This window comes from Carassius auratus, chromosome 8 (genome assembly GCF_003368295.1).
Source record: "Carassius auratus strain Wakin chromosome 8, ASM336829v1, whole genome shotgun sequence".
Lineage (NCBI taxonomy): Eukaryota > Metazoa > Chordata > Actinopteri > Cypriniformes > Cyprinidae > Carassius > Carassius auratus.
The window spans coordinates 20,811,827-20,830,593 of record NC_039250.1 but is presented as its reverse complement, the minus strand read 5'-3'; the positions used below and the strand labels follow the sequence as shown (position 1 = coordinate 20,830,593).

The following is an 18,767-nucleotide window of genomic DNA, read 5'->3' as shown; positions in this document are numbered from 1 at the left end:
AATATAACTTTAAATAATTATATGGGCCTAAAATAGTTAAAGTATGAAAACAGAAGTTAATAACAGCAAATGCAGATTTCTCCACAGCTTTAGAACTGGGCTTTAATGCAAGCCTCACAACGGCAGGAAATGCCACTCTTTCATTATTATTATTATTGCCACTTCTGAAATGAAAATTACAAAATATTTATTCCATTTAATTAATGTGTAATTTATTCAAATCTAGTTATTGTGCTTGGTGGAGTTAACTTGGCTCAAACGCCACCCCTTGTTGCATCCTGAAAATGTCATTTCTTGTGCTGTGTGGAAATCACCTCTCATTAGGCAGTCACATTTGTTTTGATTATAAAAAATAAAAACATCTAGGTAAAACTTTCAAAAAATTTAACTTAAATCCAGTAGGAAAGACAGCCTGAACCTGACAATTATACTGTATATATTTGATACTGCACTGAGACTACATGTATATGTGCGTTGTGTATGAATACATATGTCGCCCTCTTGTGCTGAGATGTGGACATGACTGTTGATGTACTGTTGAAGTAACAGAAATCAAGCTATCAATTCACTCCACTCTCAGGTGGTCTGTATTTAACAGTGACACTTACATAATAACCAGTAGAGGGCTCATTATAAGAAGTGAAAGCTTTAGTTTCTCGGAGCCCCTCTGAGTCGTGTCCCTTTATGAGCTCTAAAGAGGAGTTTAAATGAAATTTCTTGCACATTTTGTATGATGTCTAGATTTTAACAGCATTGGTAACACCTTAACCTGAGCGACAACTATCAGCTCAGCTCTCACCATCCCTATGACCCCAAACCGGTCACAGAGACCAGACCTGAAGCTTGAATGCTTCAACCTTCTTGGAGTTTACATATTTACATGTATGCAAAAAAAAAAACTTACCAACTCAACAAATAAGCCATCTTACATTTTGATCTGAAAGCTTCAGGCTCTCTTTCACCTTCAGACCAACATCTGTAGTCTGCATGAATAATTGGACCATGGGGAACGTGTCTAGGAAGGATCTTTCTTTCTGTCTGTTTTCTTGTGGTCCTGCTCCTTTGGATGGCTTAGGTTAAGGTGTGACCAACGCTAGGACCTTCTCATCTGTTCAGCATCTTCTTTCTCTTTCCGTCTTGTCTCTGGTTGGTGGGTTGGAGGATCATGACTCAGATTTGGGAGGGGCGGGGTTAGTCTGGTAACCACTGCCATATCCGCTGATGGAGGTAGAGTTGGTGATGAGCTCCACAGGAGAGGTGCTGCCGGGGCCCAGATAGGCCCTGTGGCTGGGCATGGGAGAAGGGGCTTCGCTGGGGTTCTTCCCAAGGATGAACCTTGTCTCATCTTCCAGGGTGGAAGCCTCCTTTGCCAGGCTCTTGCGGTAGGAGACGGACAGCTTGTTGGAGCCGTCTGGGAGCCAGTTGAAGTGACGGGCAATAAAGACCAACGGAAGAGGAAGCATGGCCACAATGATCAGAGCAAAACACATGACTAGTGCCCAGGTAGGATAACTCTGAAACCTCTCCGTGGCCTGATTATAGAGGAGATAGAATTCACAAAGTGAAATAATACAGTCCTTGAATAATATTTTCATATTTAAATGTCAGCAAAATATCAAGTCAAAAATTGATGGCTAACTTCTTTCTTAAAAAATACATGCTCTGCTATTCAAAAGTTTGGGGTCAGATTAAAAAAAAAGAAATGAATACTTTTATTTGAAGATTTCTATTTCAAATAAATGCTGTTCTTTTGAACTTTCAAGGAATCCTGCAATAAAGTATCAGTTTCTACAAAAGTATAATGCATAACAATTATAAAAAAAAGTTTCTTTGGCACCAAATCGGCATATTAAAATGATTTCTGAAGGATCATGTGACACTGAAGACTGGAGTAATGCTTCAGAATTGTCAGGAATAAATGAAAACTGTTATTTTAAATTGTAATATTATCTCACAGCATTACTGTATCTTGATCAAATAAATGTAGCCTTGATGAGTGCAAGAAACTTCTTTCAAAACCATTTAAAAATCTTACCAACCAAACCTTTGTAAAGTAGTGTATCAATTCAGACATTGCCTAGATGTAATTGAATATACACATAATAAAGGCAGGGAACTGACCCACATATTTAAACTAGGGCTATTAATATAAACTATCACAAAATATATTTTAAAATATATTTATAAAATGTAATCAAATAATATTCAAATGATACTTAATAAAATAGCCAACTGAATATAAAAAATAATATCAAACAATTGACATCCATATGTTTTTTAATGGCTGAGCAGAGTGTACTTTGGGAACAGGAATAGGATGGGAGAGAGAAAAGTACTAGACAGACTAGTGTGTAACTAACCAGGTCTTGCACCCAAGCATTGTATCCCGGAGGGCTGATGGCCATATCTACCACACTGGCAGAAATCAGTACGAGGAGACACACCGGAGACACATACTTCCACAGGTAGAAGTAAACCGAGTATGGTCTGAAACCCAGCATGTCTTCCAGATCCTGCATGAACCTGATGAACGCCGCAAAGCATGCAGAATTACAATGTTGATCGATATCAGACACAAGGCAAAAATTAACTGAACTGCAAGGAGACTATATTTGGTGTTAGCAAGAACAGACAAGGAGGAGATCTGATTTCAGAGATACAGTTACAGTTACAGTTACACGGTTCTATTTTCGAAGCATGAACTTTGCAAGCATAGTAAGTGAATTTGCCAACCTCTTGGTACCATAGATCCAAGCTACAGATATATTCTCCAGGATCACCACAAGGGTGAGGGGCAGACCAGCAGAATAGTCATCAAACATGGTAACGAAGTAGTTCCCTGAACGCTGGACAAACAGCAAGCCGCAAAAAAAAGCCACAATACAGCAGCCCACTGCAGGAAATACAAGATTATGCAGGTTATTTATTGCCACCTAAAAGTGGCCCAGAATCACCACAATTATAATATATTCACAGGAAAAAAAAAGAAGAAACCAGGAGCTCTCACCTGTGAGGATCTCTTTCCGAATTTTGAAAGTATCCAGAATGGGTGTGGTGATGCCAGTCATGGTGCCAATCATGCTACCCAGGCCCAGGTTTATCAGCATGAAGAAAAACATGACAGACCAGAAGGGAGAAGCAGGAAAATGGGTCATGGCCTCAGTGAAGGCAATAAAAGCCAGACCGGTGCCTTGAACAGCCTGATGAGAGACAAAATGCTGTGTTATTATTGTTTAAATAAAAAAATTAAAGATAGGTTACCACAACACAGCCCTGAGAAATGGAACCCCGGTACCATTTAACACACTAAACACAAAAATATCACAGCTAAAAATAATAAAGTGAAATGATGAAACACTAAAACTAACAGTCAGAGTAAAGATGAAAAATAAGACTAAACTGAAAGCACAAACTGAAAATAAACCAGAAGTGAAAGAGCTATACTAAAAGGTCAGTGTACTTTTGCTTCCAACCCGTTTTCATTTTTCATTTAAATTAGAACTGTACACAACCCAGAAAAATAGACTGATATATGAATGTCCAGTTTTCTTTTGCCAAAACTTAGCTGATACTGGATACATGAACCCTAAAGCTGCTCAAAATTGCTCTTAAGTTCAGAAATAGCTTGAAAAGTACAATTCATTCCATAGTATTACAATTCATACCATAGTATTTTGGCTACTGCGCTTGGCAAATAAATAAATCCCAAGTCTAAATGTAAGTTTTATCCATGCAAAATGGCTTAGCTGAAACCTGTGAAAGAAAGCAGACAGCTCATGGGCTGAACACCTGCCTTATTGAGCTCATCCTCCAGCAGACACGGCTGCAGCCCCAGCTGCGCAAAACTGTCCTCTTTCACAATCTTTATTACGCCGTACATCTCGGCATAGTCTGACGTGGTGAGGTGGGAGAAGTTCACATGAGGGGGGATGAGATCCTGACTCAGCACATTTGAGTTCAAGTAGCCCAGAATCTTCTCGGCATTCCTTAAATAGAACAACACAGACATGAGGCTGCTGGATGACCTCAAAATCCAGCTTCCTCCTTTAGATTTAAAGAATGAAGCACGGATATTATTTTACAGTGGTAAGTGTAACTTAATCCAATCACAAAAATGATCTCTTTTATTAATAGGTCATACGTACTCCACCACACATTTCTCGTTCATGACGTTGGCTTTGAAACCCAGCACAGCAAACACCACGAGTGTGGCCAGTATAGAGGTCACGAAGTTGATGACAGAGACCAGCACGGCATCAAAATGGCAGTTGTTGTCTCTCTTATTGTAGCTGGAAAACGCGATGACTCCACCGAAACCCAGACCAAGAGCAAAGAAGACTTGAGTGGCAGCTTCACGCCACACCTGCGGCTCCAACATGATCTCCAGCTAAAATGAAATACATTTAAAAGAAAGTTTGAAATGAACAGTGCCAACATAGCTGAAGGCCTTCAGTTTTTTCTAATGTTTGGTAATAGAAGCATACATTTTAATGTGAATTTGATGTGAAGTATCCCAATTATACCACAAGAGGGAGTCCAACCACCCGACAGGGCGCAATTTTTAGATGCAGAACCTTTATTTTTAAATTGCTGAATCTTCTTTCTTAAAGCTTTGCTTACATTGCATGAAATTTGTTCTTTAGTTTCAGAAACAACAACCTTAATCTGGATTTCCAAAATATCACGTGTTTAGAATCAGCGCACGTGTACACACTCCTTACCTTTGGTGTGAACATGTGAGCAATGCCGTCAACAGCTCCTTTAAGAAACATCCCTCTCACCAGGAAGCAAAAGAGCACCACGTATGGAAATAGAGAGCTGAAGTACATCACCTGTGCAAACATAGTAGAACAACTGTAAATATGTCTTCGTTCAAGTCTTTTACAATGATTTTAAGATGACATTGACATTTCTTAGAAAACAATAACTGTGCGTTAATGATTTTGCTATTATGTATTACAACAGGGCTTAACTTTGAAACATTATAAATACTTCTTTGTTCATAACTATAAATCTTGAGTTAAAAATGCATTCTTTTCTCTTCTTTTTGGTTTGTTTCAACCCTGATGTTACCAAAAATAAACAAATATCAAATTACTATTAACTAATTAACTAAGAAATGTAATGTAAACCTAAGAACTGCAGAGGTTTACAGAGGTTTTTTTTTAGTTACATGATCTGAACAGATGGTGAAGCTCTGGCTTGATGAGATTAACCGAAATGTAGATCTATAGAGAACTCTGTGTCCTTGTTTTTCAGACACGGTGATGCTGGTAAACAAGTATTTCTCTGTAAATCGTGTGTTTGTTAATGATGCACCATCACACCTTGAATTTGCATCAAGGAGAAAACAAACGTTCCGCTCTAAGAAAATCATCATGATTCAACATCGTGATTGTGTAATTGTTCAGAAGAGCTTGAGAACTCGGCATCTGCAGATTGTGCCTTCAAGCTATCCAAAAATGTATGCGTTTCTCAACTAAGTCGATTCTCATTTCATTATCTCACCTTCCCAGAAGACTGAATGCCTTTTATTACAGCCAGGCAGACAATTATCCAGGCAGCCAGAAGCGACAGAGTCATCCTCCAGTTCAGACCCCCGCTGTCTGCGATTGTGCTGGTGATGTTCAGGGTCTCGCGGTACCAGAAGTACGTGGTTGCTGAGCTCTTCTCACACTCAGGCTCCACAACTAACCAGACAAAGGAAATCCAGAGGGACAAAATTAAACCAATGTCTATTAATATACCACTGACTATTTGATGACTTTGTGGAAAAGATCCGATTGTTTTTTCTAAGGATTTGATTATGATTCATTAGACTGCCATTTCAAATAGATTTGATTCCAGTTCATTTCTGCTTACATTCTGTATTAAATAAATTCCCTTCATTCTAATGCTGTCTATTATACAGGGCAGCACCCATTTCTTTTAACTTTATGTAAAAAAAGGAAAAAAACTCGTAAAAGTGATTTGCAAAGGGAATCTTGCTGTACTGCTTGAGAATCGAGATCATTAATATGAATACTGATACTTTTCCAAAGGCCGAATCCAAACCTGGTGGAAAACCAGTATCCAAAACACAACACACATGCTGGTGACCTGCCAATATTTTCAGCGGAGAACACTGCCAGTGCTATGGAAATCTCCAAATACTGCTTCTAACAGCATAGTAGAGTATCCTGGAAAGGTAGAAGTCAAACTGTATCCAAGAAACATTGTGTACTAAAGGATTTAAGGCTTTTAATCAATATCATTTAGCATATATAGCAATTTTGTAAAGTTTGTACTACATAAAGACCGCAAATAGAGTTTGAATTTATGCTAGAATATAATAGTTTTGGGTTTTATTTGGATTTTTGTAGTGTGCTGTGCCCACTTAAGCTGCATGTCTACATGTATCTAGTCTTAGTGAGCTGGAGAGTGAGACTGACTGCAGGTCTCAGCCTCTGTCTAGCTCTTGACCAGGGGACACTGCCGCAGGGCATGCTGGGAAGTCTGGGAAGCTCATGAAGAGCGGTTTAGGAAATGCGACAAGGTGCATGATGTTTATAGGGTGGAATATCCTTTAAAGGTAGGTTAATAGTTCAACACAAAATTTGTAATTTTGTTATCATTTACTCAACCTCATGTCGTTCCAAACCTGTATGAATTTCTTTCTTATGCTGAACACAAAAGAAGATATTTTGAAAAATTATTGGTCCCCATTGACAACCATCGACTGTTTTATTACCTGCATTTTTCAAATATCTTCTTTAATGTTTGATCTAAGAAAGAAACCCATTCAGGTTTGGAATGACATGAAGTTGAGTGATGACAGAATTTTCATTTCTGGGTGAACTATCCACTTCAGTGCTATAAAAGCCGCAAACAGTGCTGCATTACAGACTACAACTTTATCAAAGTCATCTGTTGTCATCAAAACGCAATTAATGGATGATACTACATATTTCTACAGCTTTGACTGTGATGGAAGCAAGACGCTTCTTGCTGTGCCACATTTTATTTCATTAGGCAAAGTGTTGTACCAAATAAAACAACACGACTCCAATTTTTCTAGTCATTATGTGAGAAACTGCAGAGCACTCACTGGCTTGGCTGCCGTTCCTCCTGATGGGGCACTCGCTCCAGGGCAAAGGATACTGAAACGACTGAAAAAAGTAGAAGATGCTCCAGCCGATAATCACATTATAGTACAGACCCACAAAACCACACACCTGTAGAATGAGAGGAAGAAAAAAACAAAGGATATTGTTAACAACTATAAACATTTTTAGGGGTAAAATTGATCATAAACTCTCCCCTGGTAAGGTTTCGTCTAGTCTAAGGCTTATTTTGCCTGACTTTAAACTGTTTACTTGAACATCTGAGCCATATAGTGTACTGAAAATAGCAATCTAGGTGGCAAAATCCAATCTAACTTGTCTGGCACCTTCTGGGAATCTTCTGGGAATGATTTCTTGTGTCTCTTGCATGGCTTTGAAATAAATATTTATATTGGACAAACAGAAATAATGACAGCAACATGCCAGTTTAGTTTGGTATTGTTGCATCATCTATTTCAGATTTATCCAACCCTACATGCAATGTTGAAAAGCAAGTTGTGGTTAGTCATTTTACAGTACATTTCAGTCAGAGTAGCTCTCCCCGGCAGTTGTATAGCACTGATGTGCACCAGACTGAGTCTGATATATGATCAGAAGTGTTTTAACTCCTAAAACTCAATAGCCTTACTTCATTTATACGGTCCATAAACAGAATTCGAACACAAGCGAATGTGTTCTGTGTGCTGAAATACGGTGTTTGTTCAGGATTTGGCGACGCATGCCTGTTAACGGCAAATCTATCCCTGCAGTCTGCAACAGAGCAGTAACGGTTCTTAGCGATGTCACAGGCCCACAGCACGTTGAGTTAGTGAATAATTGAAGCACATTCCTTCTGCTGTAGCTTCATGGGTATTAATAGCAGCGGCTGAAGCAGAACAGCCACATTTAGTCCATGAGTGTTCATTTTAACTGTGGGGCTGTTTTAATAAAGGCCTATTGTTTTGAAAATGGCTTTCCTTGCATGTTTTTTCATTGCCTTTGTGTAGAAGGTTAACACGATTAAGGTCAATTCCCAATCTGAAGTCAATTAAACCCAATAGACTCATTAAGACTACATACCAAATACTAAATACAATACAAAATGTTGATTTTCAATTAAATTCATCTTGATTAACAGGACATTTAATATTATAATAAGTAACTGTATGTAATTACATATTAATTACATTTAATAAAAAATATAATTAAACAATTATTTTAATTCATGGACATAATATCAACAATATTTTAAAAAATATATATATATATAATCAAATAATTTAAATTACAATGCTGATAATGTTTTATATATGCAGCAGCAGCATCTGTATATATAATATGTATTCAGCTCATTCTGTTACTAATGAGAAAGCCATCCCCAAGAAACTGCTGGTTAAACAGCATTTACACAATAACCAGATTTCTACCCCAGTGCTTTGGCTTATGGAATATAACCAACATCTCCCAAAAGGCCTTACATACTCGCTGACTTGCTAAAGTATCTCCAAAGCACAGCAGCTTATACAAGGACAGGAAACCAGAAAGTCCAGGTGCAGCTGGGGCTGAAAATGTATCTATTAAATGTTCAGGCAGAGTGATATTTTCAGATCGAAACCCATCTGATAGGTTGTGTGACTGTGCTCATATTAAACTGATCAGAGCACAGAGTAGTAATGGATGAGTCAGCACAGAATGGCTGGTAAATTAGCACTTTTAGGCTATTGACACACCAAAAACAAATGCTTCTGCTAGAGCCTTTAGAACACTGAAATTTGTTTGGAACTTACAGGCTTCTCGTTGTATTGAAACATTAGCATACGAACAAGGATCTCAAACTGTATCAATCACCCAATCTGAGCTGACATGCACCAGGCACTCACAAGTCAATGTCATTAAAACCAATTTAAACGCAACCATATTCACACACAACTGATTTCATCGTTTACTCATGAACCAAATGAAGCAACATGATCTCAGTCAAGAAAAGAACATACATCTGAGTGACCGCTCATTTGTGTCTTGTGTTTCAGTCCTCTACTTTCACCAGAACATCATTCACTCACCATCAGGCTGGACACTCCAATGCCACCGAGTCGTGGACAAACATAATTCCAGACTCCTATGCTCCCTCGACGGATCCTCTGGCCAACCGCCAGCTCCAAGAAGAAGAGTGGGATGCCAATAAGGATAAGAAGGATGAAGTATGGAACAAGGTAGGCACCTGTAAAAAGAGACGGCGACACTTGTGAATACAGAGAGTAATGTCCTTACAACATTGGCTTAATGACCAACTAATAGCCCAAGATCAATCAAACTACTGCACACTAAACGCACTTTATTCGTTCAGAACTTTCAAAATGACGTTTTGCTTATTCGTACATATACAAATAGTAACATGTCTTTAAATATGTTTCTAGCTAATTAAACAGTACACTAGAGTCTGCTGGAATTTAAATGAGTGATCGTATCTAAACTTTTGCGTTGAAAATCAAAATACTTTATATGACTCCCTGGGACACGTTTGCTCATATTTTAATATTTCATATTTACCTTAATTTAACTAAGGTAAAATATAAACAATTTTTTTAGCAACATAGTCACTTTTTTATATTTTGACTTAATTTAGGACATAGATTGACTGTTATATTGCAAAACATTAAAGGTATAGTTCACCCAAAATGAAAATTCTGTCATCATGGTAAATGGATTGAATTTATATAGCGCTTTCAACAGACCCATTGGCCATCCAAAGCGCTTTACAAGTTGCCTCACATTCACCCATTCACTCACACATTTATACACCGACGGCGATGCCAGCTATGCAAGGCGCTATCCAGCTCATCGGGAGCAGCTGGGGTTGATGTGTTGCTCAAGGACACCTCGACACTTGGTCAGGTGGAGCCGGGGATCGAACCACCAACCTTCCGGTTTGTAGACAACCTACATGAACCACTGAGCCGCTGCCGCCCCTCATCCTCATGTTGTCCCAAGCCCACTAGATTGTCATTCATCTTCAGAACACAAATTAAGTTATTTTTGATGAAATCCGAGAGCTTTCTGACCAGCAACATAACTGACACGTTCAAGACACAGAAAGGTAGTAAAGACATTGTTAAAATACTAAAACTAAAATACTAAAATACTGAAATACTAAAATACTAAAAGCTACGAGAATACTTTTTGTTCACAAAGGAAACAAAAATAATGGCTTTTTTCAATGATTTCTTCTCTTGCAGGTCAGTGTCTGCTGCCATTTATAAGAGTACCATGATGCATCCATGATGCATACCATGAGGTGCTGCAGCATTTTGTGTTTTGTGTTCCAAAGATGAAAGAAAATCTCACAGGTTTGCGACAACATAAGAGTGAGTAAATGATGACAACATTTTCATTTTTGTGTTAAACTATTCCTTTTAATGATATGGTCAGACAGTTATCAAAAGAGCTTGACGATTGAGTCAAAATACAATATTTACAGATATACAAATCAACACAAGCATTAATTCATAAACTTCGTTTTTTAAGACCATAATTAATAGTCTTGAGATATTTTCTAGAATAATAGATATTATAAGTATGTCGAGTACTGTGATTGATTGTTATCACAGGGGAAAAAAGAAAATAAATAGAACAGAACATTAATTCAGGTCAAAATATTGCTAAAGTAGTGCAACTGGCTGGACAGACTTAACAAGATTTCCATAACTGCAATATATTTAGATCAGTGGTTACACTTTTTTTTTATTATTATTACAATTTCAGAAAAACATGATTTCACTAATCCAATGATTAGTGATAAACTCGACATTTTCCTTTAGAGAAATTTGTTTTTAAACTAAATATATGACCTGTCACACCATATTTTGAAATATTTTACTTATATGACATAATTTGGGGGTTAAATAAAAATCAAATACAGTATACTTTCAAGCAGAACAAGAGCAAGTGCAAAGCTTTATTATTTTCACACCTTATGTTTTGTCTTTCCTACTTTTTTTTGCTAAAGTTCTACCACCCAAATATAGCAGATGGTATCTGCTATAGGCTAATGACAGTCTGAGCCTCAATAGGCATGACTGAACAGACAGACCACAGAATAAACCAGCAGGTCACGCTTCCGAGCCCTGACGTCGAACTTGCTCCATGGTGACGAAGAGTTTGGTCTGAGCAGAGCAGCCTCTATTTGAAGTCAAAGAACAATCCAAAAATAACTCTGTAGACGTGGAGCTCACAGTGCTGGTGGTTGACTGCAAACCCATCCTCTAAGTGTAATTAGAGCCAGGAATGATCACAGCACAGCCCTCCCTCTGCCTTTATTTATGACGATGGACTGCTTGTTATCATTTTGATTACTGCATTTCTTTTGTGTTCAATGTTGCTTTGTTTTGGCTTTTTGTCTGGGCTTTATTTATGCATTCGACTAATGAAAACGAAACAGCAGGTCCTACGTTGGAACCAGGAGACTGGAGGAAAGAGAAAGGGATGGAAGGACAGATGGAAGGGAGAAGATGGAGAGAGCAGGGGTGCGTAACGGAAAAGGGCCTTCTGGGAAATTTTCATAATTGCTAGACAAGCAAGGACAAGATATGACGATCTAATTAAGGTGTCAGGTTTCACTTTCAGATAACATTAATGTGTCAAACTATCTATGTATCTATTTTTTTCCCATTACAATTTGTCATCGATACTGTTAAAATTGTTTTTCAGATCATTCGCAATCAATTAAGCACTGCAAAAAGAAAATTTTCTTCATATATTTTTGCTTTGTTTTCCAATAACTACTGTATTTCTAAATATACCTAAACATAAATGTACTCATCAATCTTAATGAATAATATTCCATGCAGCCAATGAGCAATGACAGCAAGAAAATTACGATGACATAAAATTTTACGAATGAAGACCGTAAAGGCCTTGACATTACTGTTTTTAAACAGCCCATATAACATTGCCTGCCCTAAATAATACACACCGGTACCGTCAGCTTAATAAATTTAGAGGGACCACAGCACACAAGGCATTCAGCTGACCAAAAAAAGCCTGTCTCAGTGGAAATTTTACAGAGCTTAAGATAATAATACAGAAGAGAGAAAACGTTAAAGGGATAGATCACACAAAAATGTTAATGAAAATTTACTCACTCTCATGTCATTCCAAACAAGCATGTTTTTGTCTACATGGAATACAAAATATAAATAAAAAAATTCTATGTAATGAAAGCAAATAAAGACCTGGCCTATCCAGCAAAATAGCTTCAGAAGATATAAAATACAGTTGTAAGGAAAACATTTATGATTTATGCTACTATTCTGCAACATTGATATGCTGGTAAAATGTGGTGAACGTTATTGCAGATTAGCAATAATTAGAAGACTATCAAACAACAGTGGCAAAAGCATGTTTAATACATATGCAAGTAAAATGAGGAGAAAGTTGTAGAAATGGATTGAGTTCATGGTTTGCATTTGTTGAGCATTTTAATGCAGTTGTGTAATACACATTATGTGTGTAAACTGTTTATCTGCACTTTCAAGTGAATATTAAAATGTTTTGTGGGATGATTAAATATATTCTAAATAAACTACAAACATAAAATCTACACATTTATTTTGTCCTCACATTCTTTCTTGTAACTCCTCCCTCTCAGGTGTAAATCACAATATAATGCTGATAGTCCACGCCCTCTCGTATAGACCCTTTCTACACAAAAAGTGTCTTAGAAAATTTAAACCAATATATTGTTTTCTGTGAGTGAGTAAACAAGATGATTTTCACATAATGTGATGATGTGTTTTATGGCCTTATTTTAGTTTTTCACTAACCACACATAAACATTGTTTTCTCAAAAACACAATCATGTACATACATGCCTTTCTCATATTATTATAGCCCAATGTGTGCTGATTACAGTGATATTAGACTTTAGCCATTTAGATGTTTATAAGCAATTGAAAAAAGCACAAATGTTAGGGCATTTATCTTGTCTGCACTGGATACAGTATACAGATGCGTGTTCACTTTCAGACACAGTCCATGCTTGAGTCTGTCAATAGAACAAATGAAGTGAAAGAACGCTCACTTTGGTTTAAACAGCTCAGTCGTGTCTTTGTACAGATATCAGAAGGATCTCAGCATAAAGAACAAGTGAATATTTAATTTTTAATGGCATCCCAGATCGTGTCAGAGGATTGATTGGAGAATTTTGTTTTGTATACAAGGTACAGTGTCATGGAGAGTTCATGAAGAAACATTTGTAGAAAGATGTAGCAGTACTATACCTGAGTGCAGCTGCATCAAGAAATTTGTGCAAAACACTACCTTACAAAAAAATGTTGTGTACAAAACATTTAGGATACTTTTTAGTGCTTTTCTGCCTTTTTCAAGCGTGAAAGGTATTGTATAGTGCATTAACATTTCTCCTTTTGTGTACTAGAAATATTATATATATAAATATGTATTTTTTGGTGAACTCTCCATTTAACCTCATAACAGTTACAAATATACGTCAGTAATAGGAACTCACCTCCTCCATTCTTCTGGCAAAGATAAGGGAAACGCCACACGTTACCCAGTCCCACTGAGAAGCCCACCTGGGCCAGGATGTACTGTAGCTTACTGTTCCAAGCAGGGCGTCCGTCTTCTAGGTCAGGGGAGATGTCTGGTTTGCCTATGGGTGGAGGGCCACCTCCTGCCATGTTCATGCTCATCTGACTGCTCTTGTAGTCCATGGGAGCCTCCAGTGCCAGGAGGTCAGCCACAGACTCCGTGACATGCTCATTACTGTGCTCACGCTGAGTCACTTTACTGCTCTTGGGCATGGTTGTGCCGTGTTGTGGTGATCCTGACAATTAAGGGTGTGAAAGGAGAGCAGGGCAGAATGGAGGAAACAAAAACTGCCCCTTTGGCTTGATATAAGTGTGGACAGTAAACGTTTGTGCTCCTGTGAAAAGAACAAAAATGACAACATGAGAAACCAGGCCACAAGAGAGAAAAATATGACTGAGAGCCATTAAACAGACCGAATCATCATCCAAAGACTCCACAATTTGAGTAACATTTGAAGTTTTTTTTCTGGTCAGCGTTGTCTTAGTTGTTAAATTTTATAACCTAAATATCATTCTTATTTATAAAAACGTAACATCGTTTTTTGGCTTTTGGACTAGAGAAATCATTGCATGAGAATCTGTTGTAATGGAAGTCAAGGCAAGTGCTGGAAGGACAGATGGGTATTGGGTGACTACTCGTATTAACCATCATTTTGCAAATTTTACAATTACATTAATGTAAAACACAATAAAGCAGTACTGTTTTAAAATATTAATACAGTTTAAAACAACTCTTTTCTATATTTTAGGATTAGCTACATGTTATCCAAATGAACTTCCAAACTCAATGCTTACACAGTGCTATAAAAAGTAACTAAATGCATTTACCGGTACTTAAAAAATACATTTGTTTGACGTTATAACACTGCACTAAACTAGAGCTTTAAAATGACCAGCAGCCCATTTTAAGGAATGTTTATTTTGTGTTCAAATAATGGATGAAATCTGTGCAGAACAGCCTGAGACTAAAAAAGAGGCAGCCAATGACTAGCCTTTAATCTAGACCATAGGATCGCTTTTTGTGATAAATACGGCAGAGGTGATACATGAGCTGAGATTTTTATCTCCTGAATGACTAGGGAATGTGGCAACAGAGCCGCCATCTTTGCTCTTCCCACCTTTGTTTATCTTTGGTAATGAGAAGCAGACTGAGGCGCTGAAAAAAAAATCTATATAGCTTATCTCAAATACAAGAGGACACAAAACTGTTGTGGTGTTTCTTAGACCAAGCCCACCCACCGTCCATGACAACCAACTCACCGCATTCCAAAAAGACTCAAATCTGCCCTTGGGAACCATATGAGGAGAAATTACAGCTACTTTTAAGAGCAGACATAATCACGGTTTGAAATAAAAGCACGTGCACTGTTTTTTCTGACATTGTCATTGATAGACCATACAAAGGACCATCACACGCTGAGTTTGAACCTTTCCACCCACTGTGAAATTTTGCTCAGTGTTCAGGTCCAAAACAGTCTGCCCGGGCAGCAGGCCAGTCAGTTCTACGTCATTATTATGAAAGGGATTATATTTCAGTAGGAAGCAAACTAGACCTGCAGAATGCTGCTAACAGAGTGTCTCGTTTTACTGTGCATTAAAAACACAGGTGCTGATCACTCATAATGCAGTTATTGTGCTTGGTCAGCTGATGCTGAGGAATTCAACAAACACACCCAAACCTTAACCCTCCCTTTTTACTATTTAGTCCAAGAATATAAAACGTTGTGCTGATCAGAGCCTACCAACAGCATGGCTTCTCTTAATAATAATGGTTTGTATAGCCAAATATCCTGTTCATTCAACTGCACATTATAATGTGAAATGCACATATTTTATCTGACTGGGTTGCTAGGCAATAGAGCTTGATGAAATTCTCACCCGAATGCTCTTTGTATCAGAACAGTAAGTGACAGCTCATCTATCCAGTGCTAGAGAGGATACATGAACCAAATTTAGTCGAATCCTTGAAATACATATAATGGGTCACAAGAAACAGATTTCACATTCAGCAAGCAATCTCTCTATTTCAAAAAAGAAGACACACTGAAACGATACAGGGATGATGGCAAGTGCATGTTGTGACTGCAGCAAATGATTCATGGGAATTGTGAGGACAGCCACGTGTATGACTGCCATGTCAATCTCCCATCTTCTAGAAGAGTAGTACTACAATAATTGTACTGCAAAATTGTAAATATTGTACTACAATAATCATTTAAATGAACATATAAAGAAGGTTTTGGCTCCTACAATGCCAAAACAAAATGTTAAGGAAAAACCTGGAGGCAGAGATTATGAAGACCAGCAGCCTCTTATATTTGGGTAGTTGACAAAAAAAGACATTTGAGAAATGACCATGTCCTTTGGTGTATTCCATCTAAAGCTATTTAAAACCATTTGATGCTAACTCTTTTATTTATTATACCTTCCAAATAATAATAATAAAAAACAAGGTTGTTTAACATGACTTAATTTTGTATGTACATGTATGTACAGGTATATATTTCAGTCATGTTTTCAAATATTTTCATAACGAGCAAAGTTGAATTTCAAGAGCATGAATATGAAAAGATCAAATCTGGGACGCAAGAGATGTTTTTCCTGACTAGTGCTCTGTTGGCTGTTGAAGTTTATAACTCAAGCTGAAATAGACTAGTATTATGATTTATTAAAACTTATCTTATGATTGCATTTGGTTTCTGGCTCTGCACCACAGCATTCTTTACATGAGAAGCTTATATAAGCTTAACTGTTGAAGTGGAAGCCAAATTTTTTCTAACCATCTAGCAGTGTTGAACAGTAGTCTAAGATTGGCTACATTATTACCAGTTTTACAGTTGCATTAATTCATTTAGTAAACGTTCTTATACAAATCGACAAATGGACACTGAAGGTTTTTCATCTTGAGAAGTAGCCCAACATTATATACAGTTTAAAAAGCAGTTTGAAAACACTGTAAAAGTAGGCTAGCATAACAAGGGGGAAACTTACTGACCCCAAACATAGGCGTTTATATAAAACGTTTCTGTAATGACAAAAGTTGCATTGTTAGTCAGAGCGCGCTAAATAGACGCTCACGAACAGACGTAAACATCAACAGTACGTCGTTCTGGAGCACGATCACTGGATGTAGGCTGTAGGCCAACAACAACAAAACATTACTCCTGCCATTATTAATTATTTGACTGATTATTAAAGTTTATTAATTATGTCATAATTAAAACGTTTTAAGATGATTACTCACTGACAAAAAGACAATTTGTTTGCGTGAAACAACCCTAAACCTAAATGGTCTGTAAATTAATATTAATCGACCCCCCTGAAGGTCAGTGAGGTAGCACGACAAACTGCGTCAACTACCATTTACAGTATAGTCTTGATGCAAACTTCCATACAGTAAGTTTTTCTCACAATTGTACCTTCAATTTTCAAGCATAGTTACTTTACTTTATACACAAATGAAAATGTAAGTAAATAAATCACGTGCTGCAGTCTTCGTCAAGTTTTTTTTTTTTTTTTTTAATTTGGGAGTAACTCCTCGACAGCTCAAGCATCACCTGAGGATGCGCCTGACTGCAGTCACGGACAGTGACGGCCTTCATTCACGGATCTTTCAACACTTATCGACACGAGCAATACCCTTACAACAGTTTAAAAACACAAACACGTGGACCCAAAACACCTAATGTTGTCATGTATGTAAAGGGGAGCACGCGCCGCGCAGCATCCTCAAGGTCAAGTATTTGTGTCAGGTTGACCTAAAACGGACGCGCCTCTGATGACGTGAGAAACCTCGTAATTAACATAACTGCAGCCGTGAATTATCGATAAAACGCTTCATACATGATTGGAATACCAAACAACTGGCACAACGCAATCATCGATGAAAAATCTCTTGCATCTTTTATCACGACGGGTAGCCTACTAAATGATGCGAATCCAAGATCACTCACCTAACTGGATGTCGAAGAGTGAGAATCTGATGCGAATGTGCTCGTGTAGGTCTCAAGGAGTGATGATAATCTGAAGAATCAGTTTGCTTCCTCGCTGAGACTCTTGATGTTCCGTTTCCGCGCTCACGACTGAACCTGTCCAGAAATGCGCAGAGTGAGCGAGCGCGCCGCCTGACGCAAAGACCACCGCGTACTATTGTGTATTCTCAATCAGCCCAAAATAGAAACTTTAGGGTCACGTTGACACATCCGTGGGCGTTGTCAGCGACCACACCTCTAACCAACCTACTCCTTAATTGATTTGTCCTACACTTGTTAAAATTCAAAGCGCAACTTATTCCTCCTTACACGATTGGCAGGGAGCAAAGTACTATAGGTGTACATGAGTCACGTATGCGCGAGCTCGTACGTCAGCAGACGCGTAATGTGCGCATCCCATCCCGTCCAAATTCTGCTGAAATACCTTTTGATATGACTTATACCTCTCAAATGCACAGTGCTGTCCATACCTTTACAAAGCGGACAAGTTATGTCTTATTAATTTATAGATTAGGTTGTTTCCCACATTGTAATCAATAAACTCCAGTATGAACCAATCAAAGCAGTGAGGGATGACACTGGCTAAAACATGGAGCTCTGTTGATGGTTTTTCTTCTCCCAGAGAAGACAGGGTCTGCTATCAGCAAGGCTATTTCTTCGCACATGTGGATGCGTCTGATTGTGTCTAGCTCATTCTTCTTCCTGACATGAGGATTTATACTGCCCTTGGTTCTGGATAGTCTGGCTCAAATGAGTTTCCTTTCAGTTTTGGAGCTTGAATTGAGATTGATATCACAGATCGCTGATTAATGTCTTCAGCAGATATTTTTTAAAGCCGTCCCATTAATCACATTTACACATAATCTCCATTAGTGTAAAGTTGAGAAGTGATTTAAAATGCATCCGTTTAAGTGAACAGAGATTTGCATTCGAATGAATTACAGATGCCTAATGCATGTGATTCAACTAATCACAAATTAATGCAATACTTAGGTTTTATCTCATGGAGGGACGTTCTTTCTCCATGTTTATTAGAGACCAGTCTGAATGTTGTTTAGTCCCCTGGGTGGGAGATCAGTGCCCAGACA

General features: G+C 37.9%; 1 protein-coding gene across 1 annotated transcript; it reads right to left on the bottom strand.

Moving 5' to 3' along the window:
* Positions 1 to 351: 351 nt before the first annotated feature.
* LOC113107562 (sodium-dependent neutral amino acid transporter SLC6A17-like) lies at positions 352 to 18,041 on the bottom strand. The gene is made up of 12 exons (XM_026270159.1): positions 17,641 to 18,041; positions 13,606 to 14,022; positions 9,146 to 9,303; positions 7,088 to 7,214; positions 5,509 to 5,690; positions 4,722 to 4,832; positions 4,146 to 4,387; positions 3,794 to 3,986; positions 3,008 to 3,200; positions 2,734 to 2,893; positions 2,361 to 2,523; positions 352 to 1,532 (listed from the first exon to the last, which is right to left on the bottom strand). The coding sequence occupies exons 2-12, from the start codon at positions 13,898 to 13,900 to the stop codon at positions 1,164 to 1,166; spliced, it is 2,193 nt and encodes a 730-aa protein (XP_026125944.1). The 5' UTR covers positions 13,901 to 14,022; positions 17,641 to 18,041; the 3' UTR covers positions 352 to 1,163.
* Between the last annotated feature and the right edge of the window lie 726 nt (positions 18,042 to 18,767).

What these genes read in the sequence shown, in the direction of transcription:
- LOC113107562 (XM_026270159.1), bottom strand. Translation starts at nt 13,900, where the DNA reads ATGCCCAAGAGCAGTAAAGTGACTCAGCGTGAGCACAGTAATGAGCAT. An exon ending in TTGCCAGAAGAATGGAGGAG is followed by an intron (nt 9,304 to 13,605) that starts GTGAGTTCCTAT and finishes CTCTTTTTACAG; the next exon opens with GTGCCTACCTTGTTCCATAC. An exon ending in TTGGAGTGTCCAGCCTGATG is followed by an intron (nt 7,215 to 9,145) that starts GTGAGTGAATGA and finishes CTCATTCTACAG; the next exon opens with GTGTGTGGTTTTGTGGGTCT.